This window comes from Cetorhinus maximus, chromosome 2 (genome assembly GCF_964194155.1).
Source record: "Cetorhinus maximus chromosome 2, sCetMax3.hap1.1, whole genome shotgun sequence".
Classification (NCBI taxonomy): domain Eukaryota; kingdom Metazoa; phylum Chordata; class Chondrichthyes; order Lamniformes; family Cetorhinidae; genus Cetorhinus; species Cetorhinus maximus.
The window spans coordinates 87,564,716-87,589,583 of record NC_135880.1 but is presented as its reverse complement, the minus strand read 5'-3'; the positions used below and the strand labels follow the sequence as shown (position 1 = coordinate 87,589,583).

Genomic DNA, 24,868 nt, shown 5'->3' with positions numbered 1-24,868 from the left:
AAAGTAATTAATGAAAATGAAAAAGAACAACCAAAAATCAAAAAGTATCCCTTGAGAAAATTAAGCTAGATGGGTATTTTACCCTCAAATACTGCCCTCAAAAAAAATTAACCTCTGGAGGTGGGGGAAAGGGGGTCGTGGGGCGCCATAAGGTGTGGAATGGGACATTTGAAGGAGGAGAATGTACCTTAGTGAAAGGGTCTTGAGTTGAATGGGAGCATTGTCTCTGTGAACTAGGTCCAAGGAATTAGAGTGGCTGCGTGCATTTATTACGAGAGGAGTGGTGATGTGGGGAAAGGATACCAATCATAGAAAAGTGACTTTTGAGACAACTGGCAACTTTTTGTATGGTTGTTGAAAATACAAAAATCACTTTTCTTTCTTTTTTAAAAAATTGATTAAAAGCTTGTTGACCTGTGAAATGCCCTTGATGCAAAAAGGGCACACAAGCATGCAATATGTCAAGCAGGCATATGCAAGCACATTCCCTGACAAAACTGCACTGTCCACCATATTAGTAAAGGCTGAAGTATAGGTCACAGAATCACACAGTGCAGAAGAGGCCCTTCGGCCCATCGAGTCTAGGGCCCAGGCCTGAAACAAGCATTAGGTTCTTATTATATAGAAGGAATTTATGGGATGGTTAGTGGGGGAAGGGGGGGGGGGGGGCGGGGGGGTGGCGGTGGGGGGTCTAATCTCTACTTCAAGATCATTTCCTCTTACTGGCTGTCTCGAACACAGCTAGCACTAGGACTGCCGCATTCAGGATAATCAAGCCTCCCCACAACCTTAAAGGCACCATTAGAGGCTGCCACTGAAAAGGTAACTTTATTTTTAAAAAATAGTTACCTGAATGTGGAACTAGGTAGAGTGCTCCTTCAGACTCAGTCATGAAGACCATCACTGACCCCTTACAATTAACTCCTCCCCCTCAGAGGTCAGCAAAGAATTAGCTCAAAATTTAAACACCATTCATGCAGGAGGCATGAGTTCACTGGACTGATTTAAATGAGGCCCCAGATTGCGTGTGCCTCAGGTCTAAACTATCTCAGGGATGGGACTGTTCCCTGTGCCAAGTTTGTGCCAGCAGGATAGCACTGTTTTCAATCCCTTTGTCTCTTATCTTCTGCTGTCTTCACAATCACTCAGCAGGAGAGATAAATGTCTTGTCAGAATTGTGAATGAAAATATTTCTTTACTTTTGGGGCAATAAATGGAATTAAAATATTTTACCTAATTAGTTTTTAATTCCAATCAACTACATGCACACAATACAAACTAGGCAAAGCCAAAAATATATCAAGCAAGTATATGAAATACCTATTCGGCCTTCATTTTGCATATCAGATCTCTTGTATAGTTCAGGAAGGGCTTTTGCTGAAGAGCTTCCAAACTAGAGAGACATAAAATAGGAGAAAAATTAGAGAAATGCAGTTTATGCACCATCTTTCTTCCCCCTGTAAATAAATAGTCTTGTATATTATAAGCTAAGTGTGATGCCAGATATCCAGAATATAGATAAAGGCAAAATACTGCAGATGCTGAAAATCTGAAACAAAAACAAAAACAGAAAGAAACTCAGCAGGTCTGACAGCATCTGTGAAGAGAAAGACAGAGTTAACGTTTCGAGTCCATATGACTCTTCTTCAGAGCTAAAGAGAAGTAAAAATATGGTGAAATACATACTGCTTAAGGGGGGTGGAACAGGTAAAGCTGGATAGAAGGCCAGCGATCGGCGGAGGCAAAGGAGAGGTTGCAAAAGATGTCATAAACAAAAGGTCAAAGGGGTGTTGATGGTGGTGGTACTGGCTAAAGGAGGTGCTAATGGTTACATTAAGAGTAGAAAGCAGAATGAGCAAGTGACAGATGGCCCTAGTGGGGGTGGGATGGGGGGAGGGGATGGTGGTGGGAAAAAAGATCAAAAATAGACTAAAAGGTGGAGATAAAACAACGAATAAAAATGGGAATAAATTTTAAAATAATAATAATAAAAAAAAGTGGATATATATTTTTTTTACATTAAAAAATAAAAATGAATATTGAGAAAAGGGGATCAAAAAGGGGTGAGGATGGAGGAGAGAGTTCATGGTCGGAAGCTGTTGAACGGAAGGCTGTAAAGTGCCTAATCAGAAGATGAGGTGCTGTTTCTCCAGTCTGCGTTGAGCTTCACTGGAACATTGCAGCAGGCCGGATCTTCCTGTCACTTGCCATTTCAACACACCATCTTGCTCTCATGCCCACGTCTGTCCTTGGTCTATTCTTCTGAGGAGGTCCCTCCAGCAGAGTAGACAATCCCCATTTGCTGAAATATAGATTGCACAGGACAGTGCACTTAAAGGTGCTCTCAGCAGAAAGCCTCTAAAAATGCAGGTAAACCAAAGAATCCTCCAGAACACAGAGAAAATACAATGAACTGTCTGAAAACCACCTCCAACCAACACACAGCCAAACTCCTGCCTACTCAACTTACCAAGATCCTGTACACCTTTTATCCTGCCCTGGATCTAGTTTTAATTAAAGACGGGATGGCCGCATGGCCAAGTGGCCCATATGCTGAGCTGTGATCGCACAGGCCACGTAAAATCCTGATGAATTACTTTTTAATTAGCCTAAGTGCCCCTTTAATTGTCAGCGGGCACACAACGGTGCAATGACATTGGACCCCCACAAACCCCGCCCCCCCACCCTGCCTGAAGTCTTCTCGCTCAATTTTACAACAGCTCGGGACTGTTGCGCACCCGCTCTGACACCGTAAAATTCAGGCTTCTGTCTGAATCCCTCCCAATCACATTTCCACCCCACCACATCACTGGAATAGCCTTCAAGGTCACAAATCACATCCTATATGACTGTGGTAAACTATTCCCCCCTCATCCTTGTCAACCTTCTTCATTCTTTGATACAATTAACCACACCATCCTCCTCCAAAACCTTTCTCAGTCATCCACTGGGTGGGACTGCACTTGACCAGTTCCTTTCTTCCAACCTCGGACGGCCCGCTTCTACCTCCTACCCAAAATCCACAAACAAGACTGTCCTGGCAGACCGATCGTGTCAGCCTATTCCTGCCCCACGGAATTCATTTCTCATTATCTTGACTCCCTTCTCTCTCCCCTTGTCCAATCCCTTCCCACCTACATCCGTGATTCCTCTGATACCCTACATCACATCAACAATTTCTAGTTCTCTGGCCCCAACCATGTCCTCTTCACCATGGACTTCCAATCCCTCTGCACCTCCATCCCTCACCGGGATGGTCTGGTGGCTCTCCGCTTCTTCCTCGAACAGAGGCCCGAACAATCCCCATCCACCACTACTCTCCTCCGTCTGGCTGAACTTGTTCTCACACTGAACAATTTCTCCTTTAATTCCTCTCACTTCCTCCAAATAAAAGGTGTGGCTATGGGTACCCGCATGGGACCCAGCTATGCCTGTCTCTTTATGGGGTATGTGAAACATTCCTTGTTCCAGTCCTACTCAGGCCCCCTCCCATAACTCTTTCTCCGGTACATCGATGATTACTTCGGTGCTGCTTCATGCTCTCATTGGGACCTGGAAAAATTTATTAATTTTGCTTCCAATTTCCAACCCTCCATCGTTTTCACATGGTCCATCTCTGACACTTCCCTTCCCTTCCTTGACCTCTCTGTCTCAATTTCTGGTGATAGACTGTCCACCAATATCCATTACAAGCCTACTGACTCCCACACCTACCTCAATTACAGCTCCTCACACCCCGCTTCCTGTAAGGACTCCATCCCATTCTCTCAGTTCCTTCGCCTCCGTCGCATCTGTTCTCATGATGCCACTTTCAAAAACAGTTCCTCTGACATGTCCTCCTTCTTCCTTAAGCGAGGTTTTCCACCCACGGTCGTTGACAGGGCCCTCAACCGTGTCCGGCCCATCTCCCGCGCATCTGCCCTCACGCCTTCTCCTCCCTCCCAGAAACATGATAGGGTCCCCCTTGTCCTCACTTATCACCCCACCAGCCTCAGCATTCAAAGGATCATCCTCCGCCATTTCCGCCAACTCCAGCATGATGCCGCCACCAAACACATCTTCCCTTCACACCCCTGGCGGCATTCCGTAGGGATCGTTCCCTCCGTGATACCCTGGTCCACTCCTCCATCACCCCCTACTCCTCAACCCCCTCCCACGGCACCTTCCCATGCAACCGCAGAAGATGCAACACCTGTCCCTTCACTCCCTCTCTCCTCACCGTCCAAGGGCCCAAACACTCCTTTGAAGTGAAGCAGCATTTCACTTGCACTTCCCTCAATTTAATCTACTGCATTCGTTGCTCTCAATGCGGTTTCCTCTACATTGGAGAGACCAACGCAGACTGGATGACTGCTTTGCAGAACACCTTCGGTCTGTCGGCAAGCATTACCCAGACCTCCCTGTCGCTTGCCATTTCAACACTCCACCCTGCTCTCATGCCCACATGTCTGTCCTTGGCTTGCTGCATTGTTCCAGTGAAGCTCAACGCAAACTGGAGGAACAGCACCTCACCTTCCGACTAGGCACTTTACAGCCTTCTGGACTGAATATTGAATTCAACAATTTTAGATCTTGAACTCTCTCCTCCATCCCCACCCCCTTTCTGTTTCTTCCCCCTCCTTTTTGTTTTTTCCAATAATTTATATAGATTTTTCTTTTACCACCTAATTCCATTATTTTTAAATGTATTTCCACCCATTGTTTATCTCTACCTTTTAGCCCTTTTAGTATTCCCCCACCCCCACTAGAGCTATCTGCACTTTGTCTGTCCTGCTTTCTACTCTTAATTAGCACATTCCTTTAGATAATATCAACACCTTCAACACCTCTTTGTCCTTTTGTCTGTGACATCTTTTGGTTATCTCCATCTATTACTGGCTGCTTGTCCCAACAACTACCCCCCCCCCCACCCCCCACCCCTTAAACCAGCTTATATTTCACCCCTTTCCTATTTTTACTTAGTTCTGTTGAAGGGTCACGAGGACTCAAAATGTCAACTGTGCTCTCCTCTGCCGATGCTGCCAGACCTGCTGAGTTTTTCCAGGTATTTCTGTTTCTGTTTTTGTTTTGGATTTCCAGCATCCGCAGTTTTTTGCTTTTATTCAAAAAAATAAACTCTACATGAGTGGTCATGCTATTTTTTCAGCTAGCCAAATATATACAAATGAAAAGTGTAATTATGATTTAACCTGAGCATTTAAATAATTGCCAAAAAACAAACTAGTCAAAATACTATGATACTGCACACAGTGACTTAAGACAAAGTGTAGTAGGTGAAATGGATTAGAAAGTTGAGGATAATTGGACCTGGGTGCATGTTAGAATTTGTTATCAAAGGTCACATCAGATTATCAGATAAGGATTTGTGTTAACATCAGGGATTAGCCAGAACAATGGAAATAGCAACTAGCTACTTCCTAGCTAACTAATACTAACTACTATAATTAATGGCAAGTTGGGAAAGAGAAGTAGAGTTGGTTGATTTGATAATTGGTAATTAGACATAGTCCACAAAGGGCCATAGGCATCTCTATCCATTAGAGAAAGACAATTGGTTACATAGCTTGAGGGGCACCACTCAGTATCAAGCAAGGTAAGGAAAGGAGGCATGAAATACTACAGCTGGTAAGGGGATTGAACATGTACCATTGATTTTAGTCAGCACCACTCTAGCCAACCAACCACCGCAAAACAGGAAAGCACTCCTCAGTATGGAAGATCACTGTAGATTTTTGTGCTCAAGCACTGAAGTTGGACTTGAACCCAGAACCTGATAACATAGAGGCAAGAGTACAACTAACTGAGCCAAAGCTGAGAGTTGGTTGGAGCATATACTTTAGTAATATAGAACCAAGAAGCTGAAAGAAGCAAAACTGGGGGACTTATAACAGCACCACTGATAGGAAGGTTTAATTATGGTGTTACAAGATCACAAACAGTTTCCATTACAAATAAAAATTTAGAATGGAATAAGTTGGAACAAAAAATGTGAAAAAAGTGCAGAAAGTAAAGTTGGTATATTAGAAATGCATACAGACTCATTTTTAATTTAATGTATGGATGTTTCAAATTGCCAGAAGAATTCTCAAAATCCTGAAGGGAATTCATATGACTTGTGACCCAGGGGGACAGCCTACCTGGGAAGAGAGTGTTATTTCTTTCTTGAACTGGATCTTCTCTCCCCATGTATTACAGACCCCTCGTGTGACCTTTCAAACCAATATGCCTGTATGATCTTTAGCAATCTGACTGCTATCTCAACTAGTATCCTTTCAAGTTCAAAAAGAGAGTGGCTGTTGATGTTTTTGCTAATATATTGATAGAAGGGACCAGTTTGCCAACTACCTGTTCAGTCTTGGTGAGGGATGTAAAAATTAAAATAATTAAACTGAAATAACATTTTGCTTCTGCTTACAGTCTTAACTTTTCAACTCCAATTATTTTTATTTTATTTCTATTCATTCAACTATTTTTTAAAACAAATATAATGTACATTAGCTCCTTTTAAACTAATATAACCTATATTAGCTCCTTTTAAAATATTTCAATTGAAAAACACTTCCTTCACCTGGTTTTCTTCTAGGTGTAACTGCCAGTTTGAAAGGGAGGAGAAAGCAACTTTGGAAACATTAACCGCCAAGGGACTGAAAAATAGATCCAAAGGCTAGTCCATTGCCAAAGCACAAAATTGACCTGATCTTGTAATTTGTGATTTATTTTTAAGCATCAGAAAGCCTAATGCAGAAAGAGTTGTCTTGTGATTCCTGTGACATAATTGTTTCATATGAGATCATTTGTTTACAACTCATCAACAGTTAATATGCTGAAACATTTGATATAGCAAGTTATTGTATGGCACAAGAAAAAGTTTTCAAGTTTTGTATAAATTTTGGTGTCCATTTTAAGTAATGGACATCTACTACACATTTTTATGTACTGACTGCAGGATATAAGCTTTATATGCTTTAATAATTGAAACCTAAACATACAATTTACCATGTTTATTGCACTAAACTAGCTGAATGAACTCATCAGTTGGCTTCTGCTTTTTACTATGAATACTGAAAATATAAAAAAGCCTACATACACACACACACACACACACACACACACACACACACACACACACAGGAAAAAAACATACACACATTTCTACCAGCAAATTGCATACGGCTAGTGTTCTATAAATGTATTTCTCTATATTTAACCAGCTCAGTAAACTTTATATTGCTTCCAAAAGGAGCTTAGTACTATGAATGAGCAATATACATTTCCGCATGTCTGTAGTTGAAAGATTACAATGGATTGATTTTATGTCGTATTAAAAACTGAATAATTAGATAACTTTTCAAGTTGGGGTACTAATGATCAGTTTTGTATAAAATATGACTGATTGCATTTGTTGGTTCAAGAAACTTATACCATAAGAGTCAATCTGACGTAAGTTTGAATTCTCTGGATAATTGCATATCTAATCCAAGCAAAGCCAAGAAAGAATGCAACTTTCAATAGGCCTATTTAGGGGATTTACCGTGGTGGCCAAAAGTCTCTCATTATAGAAAAATCTTATAATTGCAAGAACATTAAAGTACCCTCCATGGTTATAATAATCCTCAGTGAGGGACTGGAGTTGAGGAAAAGTTACAGGCAATATCATGATGAGACAGTTAAAGATTTAAGATTACGAAGGAGATTGACAAAATATTATTTAGAAAATATTTACAAAAGAAAATTAGATGGATACTAAGAAATTGCAGAGGAATGGGACTAAGTTGATATCTCTTCAAGAGCAGGCAGAGACATGCTGGGTGAAATCTTATGACCTCATGCAAATTAATTATTAGAATTTAGGATTCAAATAACATCGGACAAATTAAAAATCAGTAAATTAGCAGGAAAAGGGGAACCTTTAAAACAAAACAGCTGAATAATTAATTTATCTGGGGAATTCAGTGAAGCAACATAAATGACTTGAAGGGCAAGTGGAAAGAGAGGGGACTGATGGATAGGTGACAAAGGAGGAAAAACCTGATATGCAGATTCGCTCTCATCCTTTGTCTAATTAGCACCCCTTAGTTAAGGTACAGTCTTGTAACTGAAAAAGTAATAATTTGAGAATATCATGAAATTTAATGCAGAGAAGTGTGAAGTGATTCATTTTGTTAGGAAGAATGCACAGATAGTATAAAATAAAGAGTACAATTCTAAAGGGGGCACAGGAGCAGAGGGACCTGGGAGCATTTGTACATAAATCATTGAAGGTGGCAGGACAGATTGAGAGCATGGTTAATAAATCATACCACATCCTAGGTTTTATTAAGTATAGAGTATAAAAGCAGGGCATTTATATTAAACATATGTAGAACACTGGTTCAGCCTCACCTGGAATATTGCGTCCAGTTCTGGGCACCACAATTTAGGAAAGATTTGAAGGCATTAAAGTTAAAGAGAATGCAGTAAAGATTCACGGAATGGTTCCAGGGATGAGGAACTTAAGTTACGTAGATTAATTGGAGAAGTTGGGACTGTTTTACTTGGAGAACAGAAGGATGAGAAGAGATTTGATAGAGATATTCAAAATTATGAGGGATCTAGACAAGGTAGATAGGGAAAAACTGTTCCCATTGGCAGAAAGATTGAGAACAAGAGGACACCGGTTTAAAGTAACTGGCAAAAGAAGCAATGGCGACATGAGGAAAAAAAATTTTCACGTTGCGAGGGGTTAGGATCTGGAATGCACTGTTCGAGGGTGTGGTGGAGGTGGATTCAATCGAGGCATTCAAGAGGAAATTGGATTGTTATGTGAAAAGGAAAAATGTGTGGACTACGGGGAGAATGAGGGGGGAGTTGCATTAGGTAAATTACTCCTACAGAAAGCCATAACAAACATGACTGGCCAGATGGCTTCCTTCTGTACTGTAACAATTCTGTTATTTTGTGATCATGGGCCATGAGGACAAGATTTGGATTTAATCCAGGCAGGATTTTATAGGTGACTGCATTTTGAACAAGCTGAACTATCAGACAGACAATAGAAGAGTTAAGTGCTGGAATAATGGAATTATACAAAAGTGTGAATAAGAGTTTCCTGGCAGAGGGAGGCTGGGGCGACAGCTGAGGTGAATCATTTTGCAGTGGTACAGGTGAGATATTGAAGAGTATGAAACTTATTTATTTGAAACAAATTTATTGCCTGGGTTGCCGTTTTCAAGGTAAGCAGGTGGTAAGAGATGGGGATGGCATTAGGGGCAAGGAAGCAGATAGCAGGCACTATATCCAAATTCAGAAGAAAATTTAGGGGAGGCTGTGGCGTAGTGGTATTGTCACTGGACTGGTATTCTAGAGACCCAGGGTAATGCACAGGGGATCTGGGTTTGAATCCCACCATGGCAGATGGCGAAATTTGATTTCAATAAGAATCTAGAATTGAAAGTCTGATGACGACGGCAAAACCATTGCCGATTGCCATAAAAACCCATCAGGTTCACTAATGTCCTTTAGGGAAGGAAATCCGCTGTCCTTACCTAGTCTGGCCTACATGCGACTCCAGACCCACAGCAATGTGGTTGGCTCTTAAAATGCCCTCTGAACAATGGTAATTAGGCCAGGGATGCCCACATCCCATAAATGAATTTTGTTTTCTAAATTGCGACTTCTCCATTACCGTTGTCAGACAGGCAGCCTGAGAACATGGAAATGGGTCTGAGGTTGGGAGGAGTGACAGGGATATAGAATTAGGTGTCATCAGCATGCCTAGGAAGATGGCCTAGTTTCTGTATTCTGTAAGAAACAGCATATGGATAAAGAAAAGTGGCCAAGGGTATATTTTTGGGGAACACTGATGCAACTACTGTGCAGTGGGGGTTGGGGAGTGGGGAAGAGAACTTTTTCCCCCAAAGGCCTGCAAGATTATTTCCCTCAAATGCCATGCTTTTGAAATCATTCATTGTCTCCGCTTCCACCACCCTCATAGGCAGCAAGTTCCAGGTCATTGCTAATCACTGCACATAAATATTCTTCCTCACATTGCCCCTGCAGGTCTTGCCCAGAACCTTGGATCTGTGTCCCCTGGTCCTTCTACCACTAATAAATGGGAACAGTTTTTGTCTACCTTCTGTAAACCTGATATAATCTTGTAAACCTCCATCAAATCGCCCCTCAACTTCCTTTGCTTCAGGGAGAAAAATCTCAGTGTCTTCAACCTACCCTTGTAGTTAAAATCCCACATCCCTGGGACCATTCTGGTAAATCTCCTCCGCACCCTCTCAAGGACCCTCACATCCTTCCTAAAGTTTTCTGACCAGATCTAGACACAATACTCTAGTTGTGGCTCACCAAAACTTTATAAAGGTTCAGCATAACCTCCATGCTTTTGTGCACAATACCTCTTTATGAAGCTCAAGGTTCAATATGCTTTGCTAACTCTCATTATGTCCTGACCCCTTCAGCTCAGTAAAGCACAGCACAGAAGTTAAGGAGGAAAATGCACTGCAGAGACATAGGCAAGTCATTTATGGGCTTGGCTAGGACCGTTCCCCTGTAAAATTATTCATATTCAGAATCCCAGCACAGGGATAATGGAGTCGGGGAGACTCCGTGGAGGTGAAAAAATGGCAGGCAGGATCTGCAGCCCAGAAAGTCCCACCTCCATTCTCAGGCTTGATTTTTGCACCTGTGTGAAAGGGTGGGGTGGGGGGAGGAGCGTACACACAGGAATTATGAATCAGCCGGGCCATGTAAACACATTACAGAGAACGGGAAGTCGATACTTTCACTCCCAAAATGTCCTCAACTCAGTGTATGTTCCATGAGTTGGTATTGGAGATATGAGCAGCTGAAAAGCCTGAGTTTGTAAACCTTAAATAAAGCTGTGCAAAGTAGCAGCTTAAAAGCTGTAGTTGCCTCTGAGATTGAGGCTGTTGTCTGACCTCAGGGAATGGGGGAGAGGGTGTAGTAGCTGGAAAAGAGGAAGGGCACATCGGTGTTGGGACCTCTTCATCATGCTTTGCATCATCAGCCAAGTGGGTGACATTACAGACTGCCAGTCATGTTGGGTAAGGAGTGTTTTGTCCAGCAAGGAAGGTAGGTTACAGAAATGGGCACAGCACCTTCCCATGTCCAACATATAGAGGAAAGGCAGCAGCAGCAACAATGTGCTGCTAGAGCCAGGGTACCAGGGCATGAGGTGACAGAGCCACAAGAGAGAGTAACAAGGAGGAGGGCAAGATATAAGATCTTGAGGGGACTTGATAGCGTGGATGTGGAAAGGATGTTTCCTCTTGTGGGAGAATCTAGAACTGGGGTCACCGCTTAAAAATAAGGGGTCGCCCATTTAAAACAGAGATGAGACAAAATTTTCTCCGAGGGTTGTGTGTCTTTGGAACTCTCTTCCCGAAAAGACGGCGGAGGCAGAGTCTTTGAATATCTTTTAAGGCAGAGGTGTATGGATTCTTGGTAAGCAAGGAGCCAATAGGTTATCGGGCGTAGGCAGGATGCAGTTTTGAGGTTACTATCAGATCAGCCACGATCTTATTAAATGGCGGAGCAGGCTTGAGGGGCCGAATGGCATTCTCCTGCAACTTGTTCATATGTTCATTTATTACCCTGAGCAAAGCGTCTAACAAAACAGGTTCAGATTCCTGGACATGACTGAAAGACAGTGCAGGCAAAGGCTTCGAATGTCTCAGGATATGGTCGGAGACATTTGCCATGTTGGAGGCAGGCCTCTTGCCTTGAACATCCGATGCCCATGCCCTGCCATTTGCAGTCAAAGTTACTGTGACCCTTAACTTTTGTGCAGCTGGCTTCTTCCAGGGCTCTGCTGAAGGCCTCTGTGACATCTTGCAAGCACCGGCCTCCGGTGCATGACATCAGTAACCGATGCCCTCTTTGCTAGGGTTGATTAATTTCCCTACATGTGGTGTCATAGACCCAAAGAGCAATGGGGTTTTTGTCAATAGCTGAATTTTCAAAAGTGTGAGGTGCAACAGATTGCACCCACATCACACTCCAAGCACCATTGCTGGAGGTGCACAGATACATCAATAGAAATTAATTTCATTCCATCAACATGCAGCTTGTGTGCGACTACAATAAAGTATTCCTCCATGCATGAGTAAAGGGCAAAGTCAGTAAGGGAGACAATGCCTGAGTGAGATAGAGACAGAGTACTTAGGAATTTGATTCAAAGTGGGAATTCAGTGCATGAGGGAAAGAGGTGCTTTAGGTAAGGTTTATTGCAAGAAGCAGAGCTTGCTAAGTTGGGAGTTGTGTGAAAAGTGGGGGTGGGAGGTGCTCCGTTCTTCTACTCTTTTTCAGCCTCCAGCATTTAGTTTCCACTTTGGTGCATAAGGAATAGGTTAATCAGTAACTGGTAATTAACCTGAGGATCTGAGAGGTTAAAGCAGCAGAGAGAGAGAGTTGGGACTTTACGGGTAAAATACTAAAACTGACATCACAGGAGTCCCGTAAGTTGATTGGTTAGTAAGTATAGGCCTTCCGGACTCAGCACAGAGGAGACAATTGGTGAATGACAGGTGAGTTATTTTAACACTCTATATAAAGTTTAAGGTATGTAAGTGCAGCCTGGCCACGTGGAATGCGCATCCTGCAGGATGTGGGAAATCGTGCAGGCACAAATTTCCCTCAATGACTACATCTGCAGGAAGTGTCACCAGCTACAGAAACTAGAGCTCTGGGTTGCGAAACTCGAGCGCCGGCTGGAATCACTGTGGTGCATCCACAAGGCTGAGCATTACGTGGATAGCACGTTTAGAGAGGTGGCAACACCGCAGCTAAGAAGTGAACAGGCAGAGGGGGAAATGGATGACCTGCCAGAGTATCTAAGAGAATCAGGCAGGTAGTGCAGGAATCCCCTGAGGCTGTCTCCCTGTCTAACTGCTTTTCCATTTTGGATACTGGTGAGCGAGATGGTTCCTTAGAGGACTGTTGCAAGAGCCAGGTTCGAGGCACCACAGATGACTCAGCTGCATAGGAGGGGAGGAGGAAGAGTGGAAGAGCTATAGTGGTAGGGGATTCCATAGTTAGGGAAGCAGACAGGCATTTCTGCAATTGTAGACGTGGCTCCAGGATAGTATATTGCCTCCCTGGTGCCATGGTCAAAGATGTCTGAGTGGCTGCAGGCCATTCTTTTAGGGAAGGGTGAAGAGCATCAGAAAAGGAAGATTGAGCAGTTCAACAGGTGGCAGGAGAAATGGAGTTGGAGGGGGGGGCTTTAGATTTCTGAGGCATTGGGATCGGTTCTGGGGCAGGTAGGACCTGTACAATAAAGATGGGATACACCTTAACAGAATTGGCACTAATGTCCTCGTGGGGAGGTGTGCTAGTGCTGCTGGATTTAAACTAGATTGGCAGGGGGATGGGGACCTGAGGGAAAATTCAGAGTGGAGAGGAGAAAAACTGGTAATGGGAAGTAGAGAAGTATTAACTGATAAGGAGGGTATATCAGAGAGTATTATCAAGATGGGGTCAGAGTAAGGAGAAAGTAAAGCCTAAATCTGCATGCACAGAGTGTGGTTAATAAGATTGGTGAACTACAGGCACAGGTTGACAAATGGAATTATGATATTGCTATAACAGAGACCTGGCTCAAAAAAGGACAGGACTGGGCGTTAAATATTCCTGGGTGTAAGGTGTTTAGGGGAGACAGGAAAGGAAGAAAAGAGGGGGGAGTGGCAGTATTGATTAAATATGGCATTACAGTACTGGAGAGAGAGGACGTTCCAGAGGGGACAAGGAAAGAATCTCTCTGGCTAGAGGTATGGAATGAAAAAGGTGCAATAACATTGATAGGTGTAGTATATAGATACCAACTAGTGGAAGGGATGTAGAGAAACAAATTTGCAACGAAATTGCAAAGAGGTGCAAGAATTATAGGGTAATTATTGAATAGGGGATTTCAATTATCCAAGTATAGATTGGGATAGATATAGTGGAAAGGGACAAGAAGGGCAAGAGTTACTGGAATGTGTTCAAGATAACTTTCTGCAGCAGTATGTTTCCAGTTCCACAAGAGGAAAGGCACTGTTGGACCTGGTTCTCGGAAATGAGTTGGCCCAGGTGGATCAAATATCATTGGGAGAGCATTTAGGGAAGAGTGGCCATTGGATCATAATGTTTAGGTTGGCCAAGGAAAAGGACAAGGAACAATCCAGAGCAAGGATAATTAACTGGGGGAAACCAACTTTGATGGGATGAGAATGCATCTGAGTTGAGGGAGTCAGAATCAAATTTGGCAGAAAAGACGGTGGATGATCAGTGGTCACCTTCCAAGAAAAAGTATTGCAAGCAATGTCAAGGTATATTCCCTTGAAGGGGAATAATAGGACAAATAAATCCAGAGCACTCTGGATGATAAGAGAGGTGGAGGTGAAGATGAAAAGGAAGAAGTGCAAGCACGACAGATGTCAGATAGAAAATACAATGGAGAATCAGGCTAAATGCAGAAGGACTAGAGGGGAAGTGAAAAAACTAATATGAAAAGCAAGGAGAGAGCATGAAAAGAGAATGGCAGCTAACATAAAAGGGAATCCCAAGGTATTCTATAAGCATATAAGTAATAAGAGAGTGGTAAAAGAAAGAGCAGGGCTGATTAGGGATAAAAAAAAGGAACTTGCATGTGGAGGCAGGAGAAACAGTGGAGGTATTAAGCAAGTACTTTGCATCCGTCTTTACAAAGGAAGATGATGCTACTCAGGCTAAGGTGAGAGAGGAAGTAACTGGTACACTAGTAGAATTTACAATTGAGAAGGAGATGGTTTTGGAAAGGCTATTTTTATTTAAAACTGATAAGGTACCAGATCAGATGCACCCAAGGGTACTGAGGGAAGTGAAAGTGGAAAGTGTAGATACACTAGTGATCATCTTCCAATCTTCCTTAGACACAGGGGTGGTGCCAGAGTGCTGAGGAATTGCGAATGTTACATCCTTGTTCAAAAAGGGCTACAAGGATAAAGCCAGCAACTACAGATCAGTCAGTCTGCCTTCTGTGGTAGGGAAACTTCTGGAAACTATGGTTCGGAACAAAATCAATAGTCAGTTAGACAAGTGCAGGATAATTAAGGAAAGCCAGCAATGATTATTAAGGAAAAATCATGTTTAGCGAACTTGGAGTTTTTTGAGGAGATAACAGAGAAGGTTGATAAGGGTAACACTGGTAATATGGTGTATATGGATTTTCAAAAGTATTTGATACTGTGGCACACAACCTGTGAGCAAAATTCTAGCTCATGGAATAAAAGGAAAAGTAGGCACTTGGATGAGAAATTGGCTGAGTGATGGAAAACAAGAAGTAGTGGTAAATGGTTGTTTTTCAGATTGGAGGATGGTTTGTAGTAGAGTTCCCAGGGGTCGGTGTGGGACCCTTGGCTCTTCCTGATATATTTTAATTACCTCAACTGTAGTGCTCAGTGCATGATTTCAAAATTTGCAGATGATATGAAGATTGGAAATGTTGTCAAATGTGATAAGGATAGTCTTGAACTTCAAAAGGACATAGACATGTAGGTGGATTGGGCAGACAAGTGGCAGATGATGTTCAATTCAGAGAAGTGTGAAGTGATTCAGTTTGGCAGGAAAAATATGGTGGGGCAGTATAAAATAAAGGGAGAAACTCTAAAGGAGGTGCAGGAATAGAGGCACCTCAGTGTATATGTACACAAGACATTGAAGATGGCAGGACATGTTGAAAGGGCAGTTAATAAAGCATATAGTATCTTAGGTTTTATTAATAGGGGAATTGGACACAAGAGTAAGGAGGTCATGTTGAACTTGTATAAGATACTAATTAGGCCTCATCTGGAGTATTGTGTCTAGTTCTTGGCACCATACTTGAAGAAGGATATGAAGACATTGGAGAGAGTGTAGATGCGATTCACAACAGTGATTCCAGGGATAAAGGACTGTAGCTATGAGGATAGATTGGAGAGGTTGGGACTCTTATCCTTGGAGAGAAAAAAAGGCGAAGAGGAGACTTGATGTAGGTATTTCCTGAGGGATATGGACAGGGTGAATAGTGAGAAAGTGTTCCCACTCAAGAAGAAATGAAGAACTAAAGGGCACAGATTCAAAACAATTGGCAAAAGGACTAAAAGTGATACGAGGAAAAAAATTTTCACCCAGAGAATGTGTGGAGTCTAGAGCAAACTTCCTAAGAGGGTGGATGAGGCAGGTTCGATCAAGGCATTCAAAAGGAAATTGGATTGTTGTCTGAAAAGAATGTGCAAGATTACGAGGATAAGGCAGGGGAGTGGGACTAAGTAGAATGCTCTTTCAGAGAACTAGTGGAGACTCAATGGGCCGAATGACCTCCTTCTGCACTGTAAAGATTCTGTGATTCTATGTGCATGATTCCCTGGAAGCTGTCATGACTCTCATCTTGAGGGAGTCAAACCTGCCACAACTTTGAGTCTAGACCCCAGGTGTGTGGCTGGCTACTGGGGGACAAAGATTAGCCATTGAGGGTGTGACTGCTTACTCCATTGTGCTAACCAGAGACAAGGCCACAACAGCGCTATAGACCAGTCGTCTTCAGAGCAGGGCGCTCATTGAGCAAGCTATTGGCCTCTTAAAAATGTGTTTCCGATGCCTAGACAACTCTGGAGAGCACTGCAATACTCACCTGCAAGGGTGTCAAAGATAGTGGTGCCCTGCTGTATGCTGCATAATATGGCATGGTGAATGGACATACACATGCAGGATCCACAGCGCGGTGATGTAGGCTGCTCATCAGAGGAAGAGTTGGAGGAGGAGGAGCCCTTTACCTCAGATGAAGATGTAACTGAGGAGGAAGAGGGCAATGGGAGAAATGATGAGGCATGCACGGGTACCCACGGCTGGCTCAGTACATGATGCCATAGTAACCAGGGAGGACCTAATACAGAGATGGTTCTCCGAAGCAGCATTGAGGATCTGGCTGCACCTTCAGCAGAAAATTGCAGGCCAGCCATTGTGACATGTGCCCTTAAGACCATAGGCACCTCACATTTTCCAGGAGATGCTCATTCCCCAGCAAGAGAGAAAGTCAGCAAGTGTCCTTGAGATTTCAGCCTTTGTGATGCGAGACATTCTGTGCCATCAGAAGCCTGGATTCACCCATTTTTTAAGGGAATGACCTTGCAGGCTCCTCTATCACAGGGCATCTCAAGTGTATATTGGAGGTTGTCAAAGACATGACGACCAAGTCACCTAGTAGCTAACCAAAGCCTGACCTCCATGTCAAGAGGGCATGTGTGCAGTGTCAAGTGAGACTCAGCACATGCAGATATAACTGCTGGACCAAAAGGAATGCTGCAACTCGAGACTGTGTGCATAATAAAACTGCCTGTATGATGAGGAAACCATTCACCTCCTTATAGTTTAAACTGGCACCACTGCGTGACTTGTGAGACATCCACAATTGTCAGTGCAGCAACTCACCGAGGTTCCTTGTCTGCACATGGCCTGTAACATTGAGAAGGACAAGAACATCATTTCTATGTTAGCTCTCATAAATGCAACCTAAAGGCACATAGTGGTGACCTCATAGGTCCTGAGTGTTCATTCACTGAGAATTTGTAGAAATTTCCTGGCCTTCATCTCACCACTATGGGTGGGCCTTCACCAGATGGATTGCCACAACTCATTAAGTGTACTCAGCACAACCTCCTCAAAAACACAAATGAGTAGAAATCAAATGTTCAAGGGGCCCACAATATCCACACCCTATAGTAGACTACTGTCAGCACTGGAGAGTATTAATGATGGACAGTCATGGCCACACCCTTCACAAGTGTCACATTACTGAGATGGACTTCTGGCTACAACCTTCATTGACACTGGTAAGAACATGCAGTTTTATGTTTACCTAGTTATTGCATGTGCCACTCAGCAAGTACAGACCAATACATCCATCTTTTGACTTATATAGCGTATTTAGAGTCAATAAAAAAGGTCTGCTTTACAATGTGAGATATGGTATCCTATGCCTGCTTCTAATTCATCTGTTTACATGACACCACGTGAACCCAATAGTGATCGAGTTGCCACGGTGCCTTGTGCTTGCAAACACTCCTACGTAGTGACCCCGTGTTGCCTCGGAGGAGGTGGAGGCAGGCTGCACAACTGTCTGTAAAGCATTGAAGAGCATCATGGCTGGCCTTGTCATGCAGACACTACCTGAGACTAAGGGCGGAATTGTCCGCTCCTATTGGCCGTGGATGTCATGGCGGGCATGAGCAGGCAAGATGGTGAGTTGGCCAAAAACTGGTTTTACACCGTCGTGAAACCAGTTTGTGATCGTCTGCTCTGGCCATCAATGCCGTTTCCCGACATCCGATGTCATGAACTTAATTTTGATGCAGTTGCATCTCATTATTGTGCCCTCACGGCGGAATCATCCCCTCACATCAGATTTACCATCCATGCTGGCGTGACTTCAGAATGATGTGGGTGGGGTCTATCTTAAGCATCCTTATCCATTGGTCAAAAGAAACTGTTTAACCCTTTCAAACTCAATGTAAGTTTGCTTGGGCCATTTTTGGAATTTTTGGCAGTACACCTCCAATATCAGCTCGCATGCATTTAAGATGATATTTTTCATCCATCTCATAGTCTGACGAACTCTCATAGGAAAACAAGGAATAAACCTCATTGGTTTTTCCTGTTTAATAAACCCCATGCTTTCCAAACTTTGCATCAACTGTGAGTGCTTTAAGAGCTCAACACTCAGTCCTGAGCTAGGGTTGTTTTCTTCTCTAGTGGTGTCTTCATGAAGCACAGTGCACCTTTTCCTAATTAGTTCAAGCTGCCTTAATTCCCTTTCCTGCTTTTCCCTCTGGAAAGCTTGTTCTTTCTCCCTTTCCTGGAATTCTCTCCTCCTCTTTAGTACTTCAAGCCGCAAGAAAATCTGTATGGAAGTTATTAAAATACTTCCAGAGATCAATTTGATTTCCTGCTTCCAAATTCCTATTTGTCTGTTTGTCTGATCATGGACGCAGACCCAAATTTCTGTCATGACCATGTGAGGAGGAGGAAGATGGCTTGCCTCTTTTAGCACTCCTTGTTTCACTGCAACAGGTTTTTCAAAAGGATGTGCTTGCTAATTCAATGAGTGAACTGTCTACATTTAACTGTCTACATGCTGTGACTGTAAAAGACAGGTTTCCTTGAGTTTTCAAAAAGAAAATAGTATTTATTGTACTTGTACTTAACCTGGTCTAGGTTAAATATTAAAAACGTTCCAACTCTCTCAGACTCAAAGTTGACACACAAATAGATTACAAATAGGTGTTAGGAACTACAGATAGTTTAACTAAGTTATATTTGTATCTGTGGGTGTTAGGAATGAGTTGTATTGGTGTGTTAAGAAAGGGGGACACTTGAGTTTGTTTCACTTTAAAAGGTGCCTGCATTTTAATGAGGTTTTATGACTCTTGAAGGGAAGTTAAAATAAAAATAAGATAGAACAAAAATCGTGCTGTTGCCTAGCAACAGGAGGCCCACTCATAGACAGGGGAAAACCGAACAGCAGTTTTTTAGTCCAGTTGGAGCCAGGAGAGGCTTGATACAGCAAAGGGAACTGTAGAGAGAGCAGATTTCCGGTAAGAACAAGAGCAGGTCCTAGAAACCAGGGAGCAGGTCCTAAAGGAAAAAAAAGAAAGTCCCAAGGTGACCTTTTAGTCAAAGGAATACCAGTAATCTGGAAAAGGTCTTGTTAAGAGTAAGCAGCAAAGGAATGCTCCAAGCTCAACCGAGAAAGCTGCGGGACGCAGACTTAAAACAAAATAGGCTTGAGAAGCCAGAAGATCCAAGAAGACAGCAGAAGGTTTGTAACTCTTTACTATGGGCATGTGAAGCAGTGATGTTCTGTTGGCATGGTTGAGTATCTGAGAGGGAATGCATGGAAGACAGCATGAATGCATGTGGTGATTCAGGGGAGAGGAACATCGGAAGGAGAGTTTGAAACCATGGAGGCGGAACCTTGTAGAAGGCATCTGAGAGAAAGCATCATCTGGGAGAAGATTCCAAAGTAGGTTCTTCAAGGGTGGAGATCGGAAACCCTCATGTGAAAGATAGCGCTCAGTGAGACCGGTTGGCTCACTGTGTGCCAGCATCTAGGGGGGAGTTGATGGAACATCCATAGCATCTGTTTGGGGTGGTATCCATCACTTAGTTTCAGAGTGTGGTGTGTCTGACCACAGGTCGCTTATTGGTTTACATGGACTGTGTACTTACCGTGAACATGAGATTATAAGATAGCTTTTGTAACTTGTATTATCTTTATGAATCTGTATATATCTGTAAAGGTATAGTTGTGGTTGAAGAGTGTTGTAATGTAGTTCATCTTGTTTAATAAATGTTTTATTCTTTTGTTAAAAGTTCATCAGCTGACTCCTGTGGCTCTGTTCAGTAGCTGCCCTCCATGTTTCTAAACAAAAAATAAAAGTTAGGATCTATCAAGCCAGTTTCCACTCTGGGATCTGGCTTGTCCAGTAGTAACTGCTGCGATCGTAACATAGGGTAGATAGATTACACAATTAATAATCCAGTAAAGTTAATGGGGTAGATTCCTGAAGATTGGTAATTTGGTTGGCTTCAGACTGAACTTGGTTGTCCTTCTGGGTTCTGCGTCAAGGCGGTGAAGATGTTCATGGTTGATTTATCTTTCATTCCAGAGACAGCAACTACTAGGGTGGTTCTTTACTCGCTGCCTGCAGCACACGGATAGTTAACAGCAGACAGGGCTCAAACCTTGCAAATTGGATAATGTGTATGAGAGAGAGAACGTGTGTGAGTTTGTTGGGATGCTTTGCTAATGGGGTAGATGTCCCCCATTCATTCTCAATCAAGGCAGTTGTTCCTAATGAGGCATTGTGACAGGTTTTCTCCATTTCAATGGCTTTGCAATATAGAAGGTACAGTGATCATAATGTGTTCTGGAATTTGGAGGATCCTGCTGGAATCACACATGCTTGCAATGACAGTGGGCGGCTGCAAAAGTTCTGGATGAGGCACTTTTGGGTGCCCACATTTAAAAATATGACAGGTGAAAGGGTATGTGGCAGGATATTAAAGATATGCATGCAGGGTCCCGAGAGCCCATGAGGTATAATGCTCATTTCACCTGCTGTACGGTGCTGTGATCTGCTAAAGCTGCCAAGATGCAGCCATCTACATGGCTGGCTGTGGTGGATCTTTGCCCACAGTGAATGACTGCTGTATGGACACTACATATGTGTAATAGGCAAACGTCACAATCTAAACTTTCCAATGGAAGGCCCATGGTGGACCATTTCTTGCAGCATTAACAACCAGTTAGCCAAAATTTACAACTTTTACTCACATGACAGTGTTCTGAAGTCTCCTCCCACAAAGCCTTGTAAAACTTTCACCTTCCTTTTTTCTCTTCCAGAGACTGGAGTTCAGAGTGGCCCTTTATATAGGGCCCAAGTTGTGAAAAGCCCACCTCTGCATTCGGGCCTGCCTCCGAACTGTTTCTGCGGTTGGCAGGCCCGATTACAACCTGCACCCGCCCTCACCCAGAATTAAAATTGCGCCTCTAAGCCGCTTTTTCCCGAGGCGGGCATACGGAACCAGGATATTTCCCAACTGCCTCAAAGATGGAAATCCAATCTATTTAATTCTCTGGGCCTTTACTGCTTTTAAATGTCCTATTGCATTTAGTTGCTATTCCTGCTAAAATGCAAAAATTTTCCCCTAGTGCACAAAAATTGTACTAAGTTGATTCCAGTATCTTTATTGCACAAATGCTTAGCAACTGACAAAGCTTGCAGCTGTAAAAATAATGATTTTAGGAAGTCTGACCATTCCACTGAGCTGTAAAATATAAACAGCAGCACTGCAGAATCTAAGGACGGACTGATTAGAAGTTTTTTGTGTAAAGAAGCAACTGTCCATTAAATCACTAAGTTAAAGCAATTATGAACTTAGCATTCTGCTCCTTAACATAGGAACATGGGACTTAGGAGCAGGAGTAGGCCATTCAGCCCTTTGAGCCTGCTCCAGTAAGGGAATCAAGGGTTATGGGGAAAAGGCAGGAAAGTGGAGTTGAGGATTATCAGATCAGACATGATCTCACTGGTGGAGCTGACCTGATGATCCGAATGGCCTGCTTCTGCTCCCAAGTCCTATGGTCTCCACCATTCAAAAAGATCATGGCTCATCTGATAGTCTTAACTTTGCTTTCCTGTCTGCTCCACATAACCCTTGACTTCTTTGTCTATTGAAAATCTGAATTTATTCAAGGCAGAGTTAGGCAATGACCAAGCCTCTATTGCTTTCTGGGGAAGAGAATTCCACATACTAACGACCCTCAAAGAAAAAATTTCTCTTCATTTCCATTTTAAAAGGGAGACCTCTTATTCTCAAACTGTGTCCCCTAGTTTTAGACTCCCCCACAAGTGGAAACATTCTCCCGACATCTATCCTAATCCCCTCAGGATCTTGTGATTCAAAATGATCACCTCTCATTCTTCTAAACTCCAATGATATAGGCCTAACCTGTTCAATCTTTCTTCATAAATTAAGCCCCTCATCCCAGGAATGAGTTGAGTGAACCTTCTCTGAACTGCTTCTTATGCAATTATATTTCTTTTTCAAATAAGGGGACCAAAACTGTACGCAATATTCCAGATGTCTCACCAAGGCAGTGTAAAGCTGCAGTAAAACTTCCCCACTTTTATATTCCATTCCCCTTGCATTAAACACCGACTTTCCATTTGCCATCCTAATCACTTGCTGTTCCTGCATACTAACTTTTTGATTCATGTACCAGAACACCCAGATCCCTCTGTACCACTGGGTTTTGCAATCTCTCTCCATTCAAATAGTATACTGTTTTTCTATTCTTCCCGCTAAAGCGGACAAGTTCATATTTCCCCACATAATATCCATCTGCCAAATTTTTGCCACTCAGTTAACCTGTCTATATCCCTTTGCAGACTCTCTGCCTCTTCTTGACAACTTACTTTCTTACCTATCTTGGTGTCATCGACAAGTTTAGCTACCACATATTTGGTCCCCTCATCCAAGTCATTGGCGTAGGTTCTAAATAGCTGAGGCCCCAACATTGATCCCTGTGGCATTCCACTAGTTACAGCTTGCCAACCCGAAAATGACCCATTTGTCACTACTCCCTGCTTCCTGTTAGCTAACCAATCCTTTATCCATGCTAATATGTTACCTCCTACACCATGTAATCTTATTTTGTGTTGCAAACTTTGTTGTGGCACCTTATCAAATGCCTCCTGGAAATCCAAGTACACAACACCTATAGGTTCTCCTTTATCTACCTTGCTTGTTATTGCCTCAAAAAATTCTAATAAACAAGTTAAATACAATTTCCCCTTCACAAAGTCTCTGCCTGATCAAATTATGATTTTCTAAGTATTCTGCTATAACCTCCTTAATAATCGATTCTCTCAATTTCCCTGTGACAGATGTTAAACTAACTGGCCTGTAGTTTCCTGCTTTCTGACTCCCTCCTTTCTTGAATAAAGGTGTACATGAGTTATTTTGCAATCTACTTGAACCCTTCCAGAATCTGAGGAATTTTGAAAGATTACAACCAATGCATCTATTATCTTTTAACATGAAAAAAAATGAACTCTCAATCCTCACCAGTTTTCACAATATAAAGGAATAGTGGGAGGAATTGGATTTGCAAAGTTTATGCAAAAGACAGATTAGCAATAAAATAGCTTACAGAAAATTGGAGTACCTAAACATTCAAAGAACAGGGTCAGGTTGAATATATTCAAGAATAAATAAGGAAATTAGGGTATGAATTGTTGCTTAAATCTCATGCAACTCATTAGAACAAAGGTAGTCAGAAATTAGCTAGTGTTCTAATAATTTTTTAAAAAGATCATAGGCTGAATGATGGAACACTAAGCTCAACAGCCATAACACGTTAATATTGAATGCTATTATGAAGGAAACCATTCAAGCACACTTTAAACAAGTAAAGCAACTAAATTAAAGTCATTACAGAATTTATGAAAGACAAATAATTCTGAATAATATAAATAAAGGGTATACTTCTAAAGAGGGTGCAGAAGCAGAGGAACCTGGAGGCATATGTGTACAAATCATTAAAGGGGCCAGAGCAGGTTAAGAAAGCAATTAATTAAGCATACGGGATCCTGGGCTTTATAAATAGGGGCATTAAGAACTAAAAGCATGACAATATGATAGACCTGTGTAAAATACTGGTTTGACCTCAACTGGAGTATTACATCTTGTCCTGGGCATTACACTTCAGGAAGGACATGAAAACCTTAGGTTGCAGAAAAGAATCACGAGAATGGTTCCAGGGTTGAAGAACTTTAGCTCCATGGATAGGTCAGAGAAGCTGGGGCTATTTTTAGAGAAGAGAAGATTGAGAAGATTTGATAGAGATGTTCAAAATCATAAGGGTCTGGACAGAGTAAAGAGGGAGAAATTACTTCCACTGGGAGAAGTCGAGAACCAGAGGACACCGATTTAAGGTGATTGGCAAAACAAGGAAAAACCTTTTATACAGGGAGTGATTAGGGCCTGGAATGTACTGCCCTGAGATGGTGGTGGAGGCAGATTCAATCATGGTTTCCAAAAGGGAATTGGATAATTATCTGAAGAGAAAAAGACTAGATGGGTCAAATGGCCTCCTTCTATCCTGTAAACATTCTGTAATTCTGTAGTTTACTAGAAATCTTTAGCCTCAAGGCTCTTGTACTCATTTCCACTCATTCTCCAGTCCACTTTTATTTAAAACATATTAAATGTCAACATTACTTATCCATCATACAAAAATAATACACAGGTCCATTTATGGTATCAAATCAAACAACCTGTGGACAAGGCAGACATG

General features: G+C 42.4%; 1 protein-coding gene across 3 annotated transcripts in view; it reads right to left on the bottom strand.

Moving 5' to 3' along the window:
- sncaip (synuclein, alpha interacting protein) overlaps positions 1-24,868 on the bottom strand; it is a 158,983-nt gene that overhangs the window by 71,947 nt on the left and 62,168 nt on the right. For all 3 annotated transcript variants that reach the window (XM_078566808.1, XM_078566796.1, XM_078566818.1), the window contains one exon: positions 1,321-1,393. In XM_078566808.1, the coding sequence (XP_078422934.1) occupies positions 1,321-1,393 (73 nt within the window). The remainder of the gene's footprint in view (positions 1-1,320; positions 1,394-24,868) is intronic.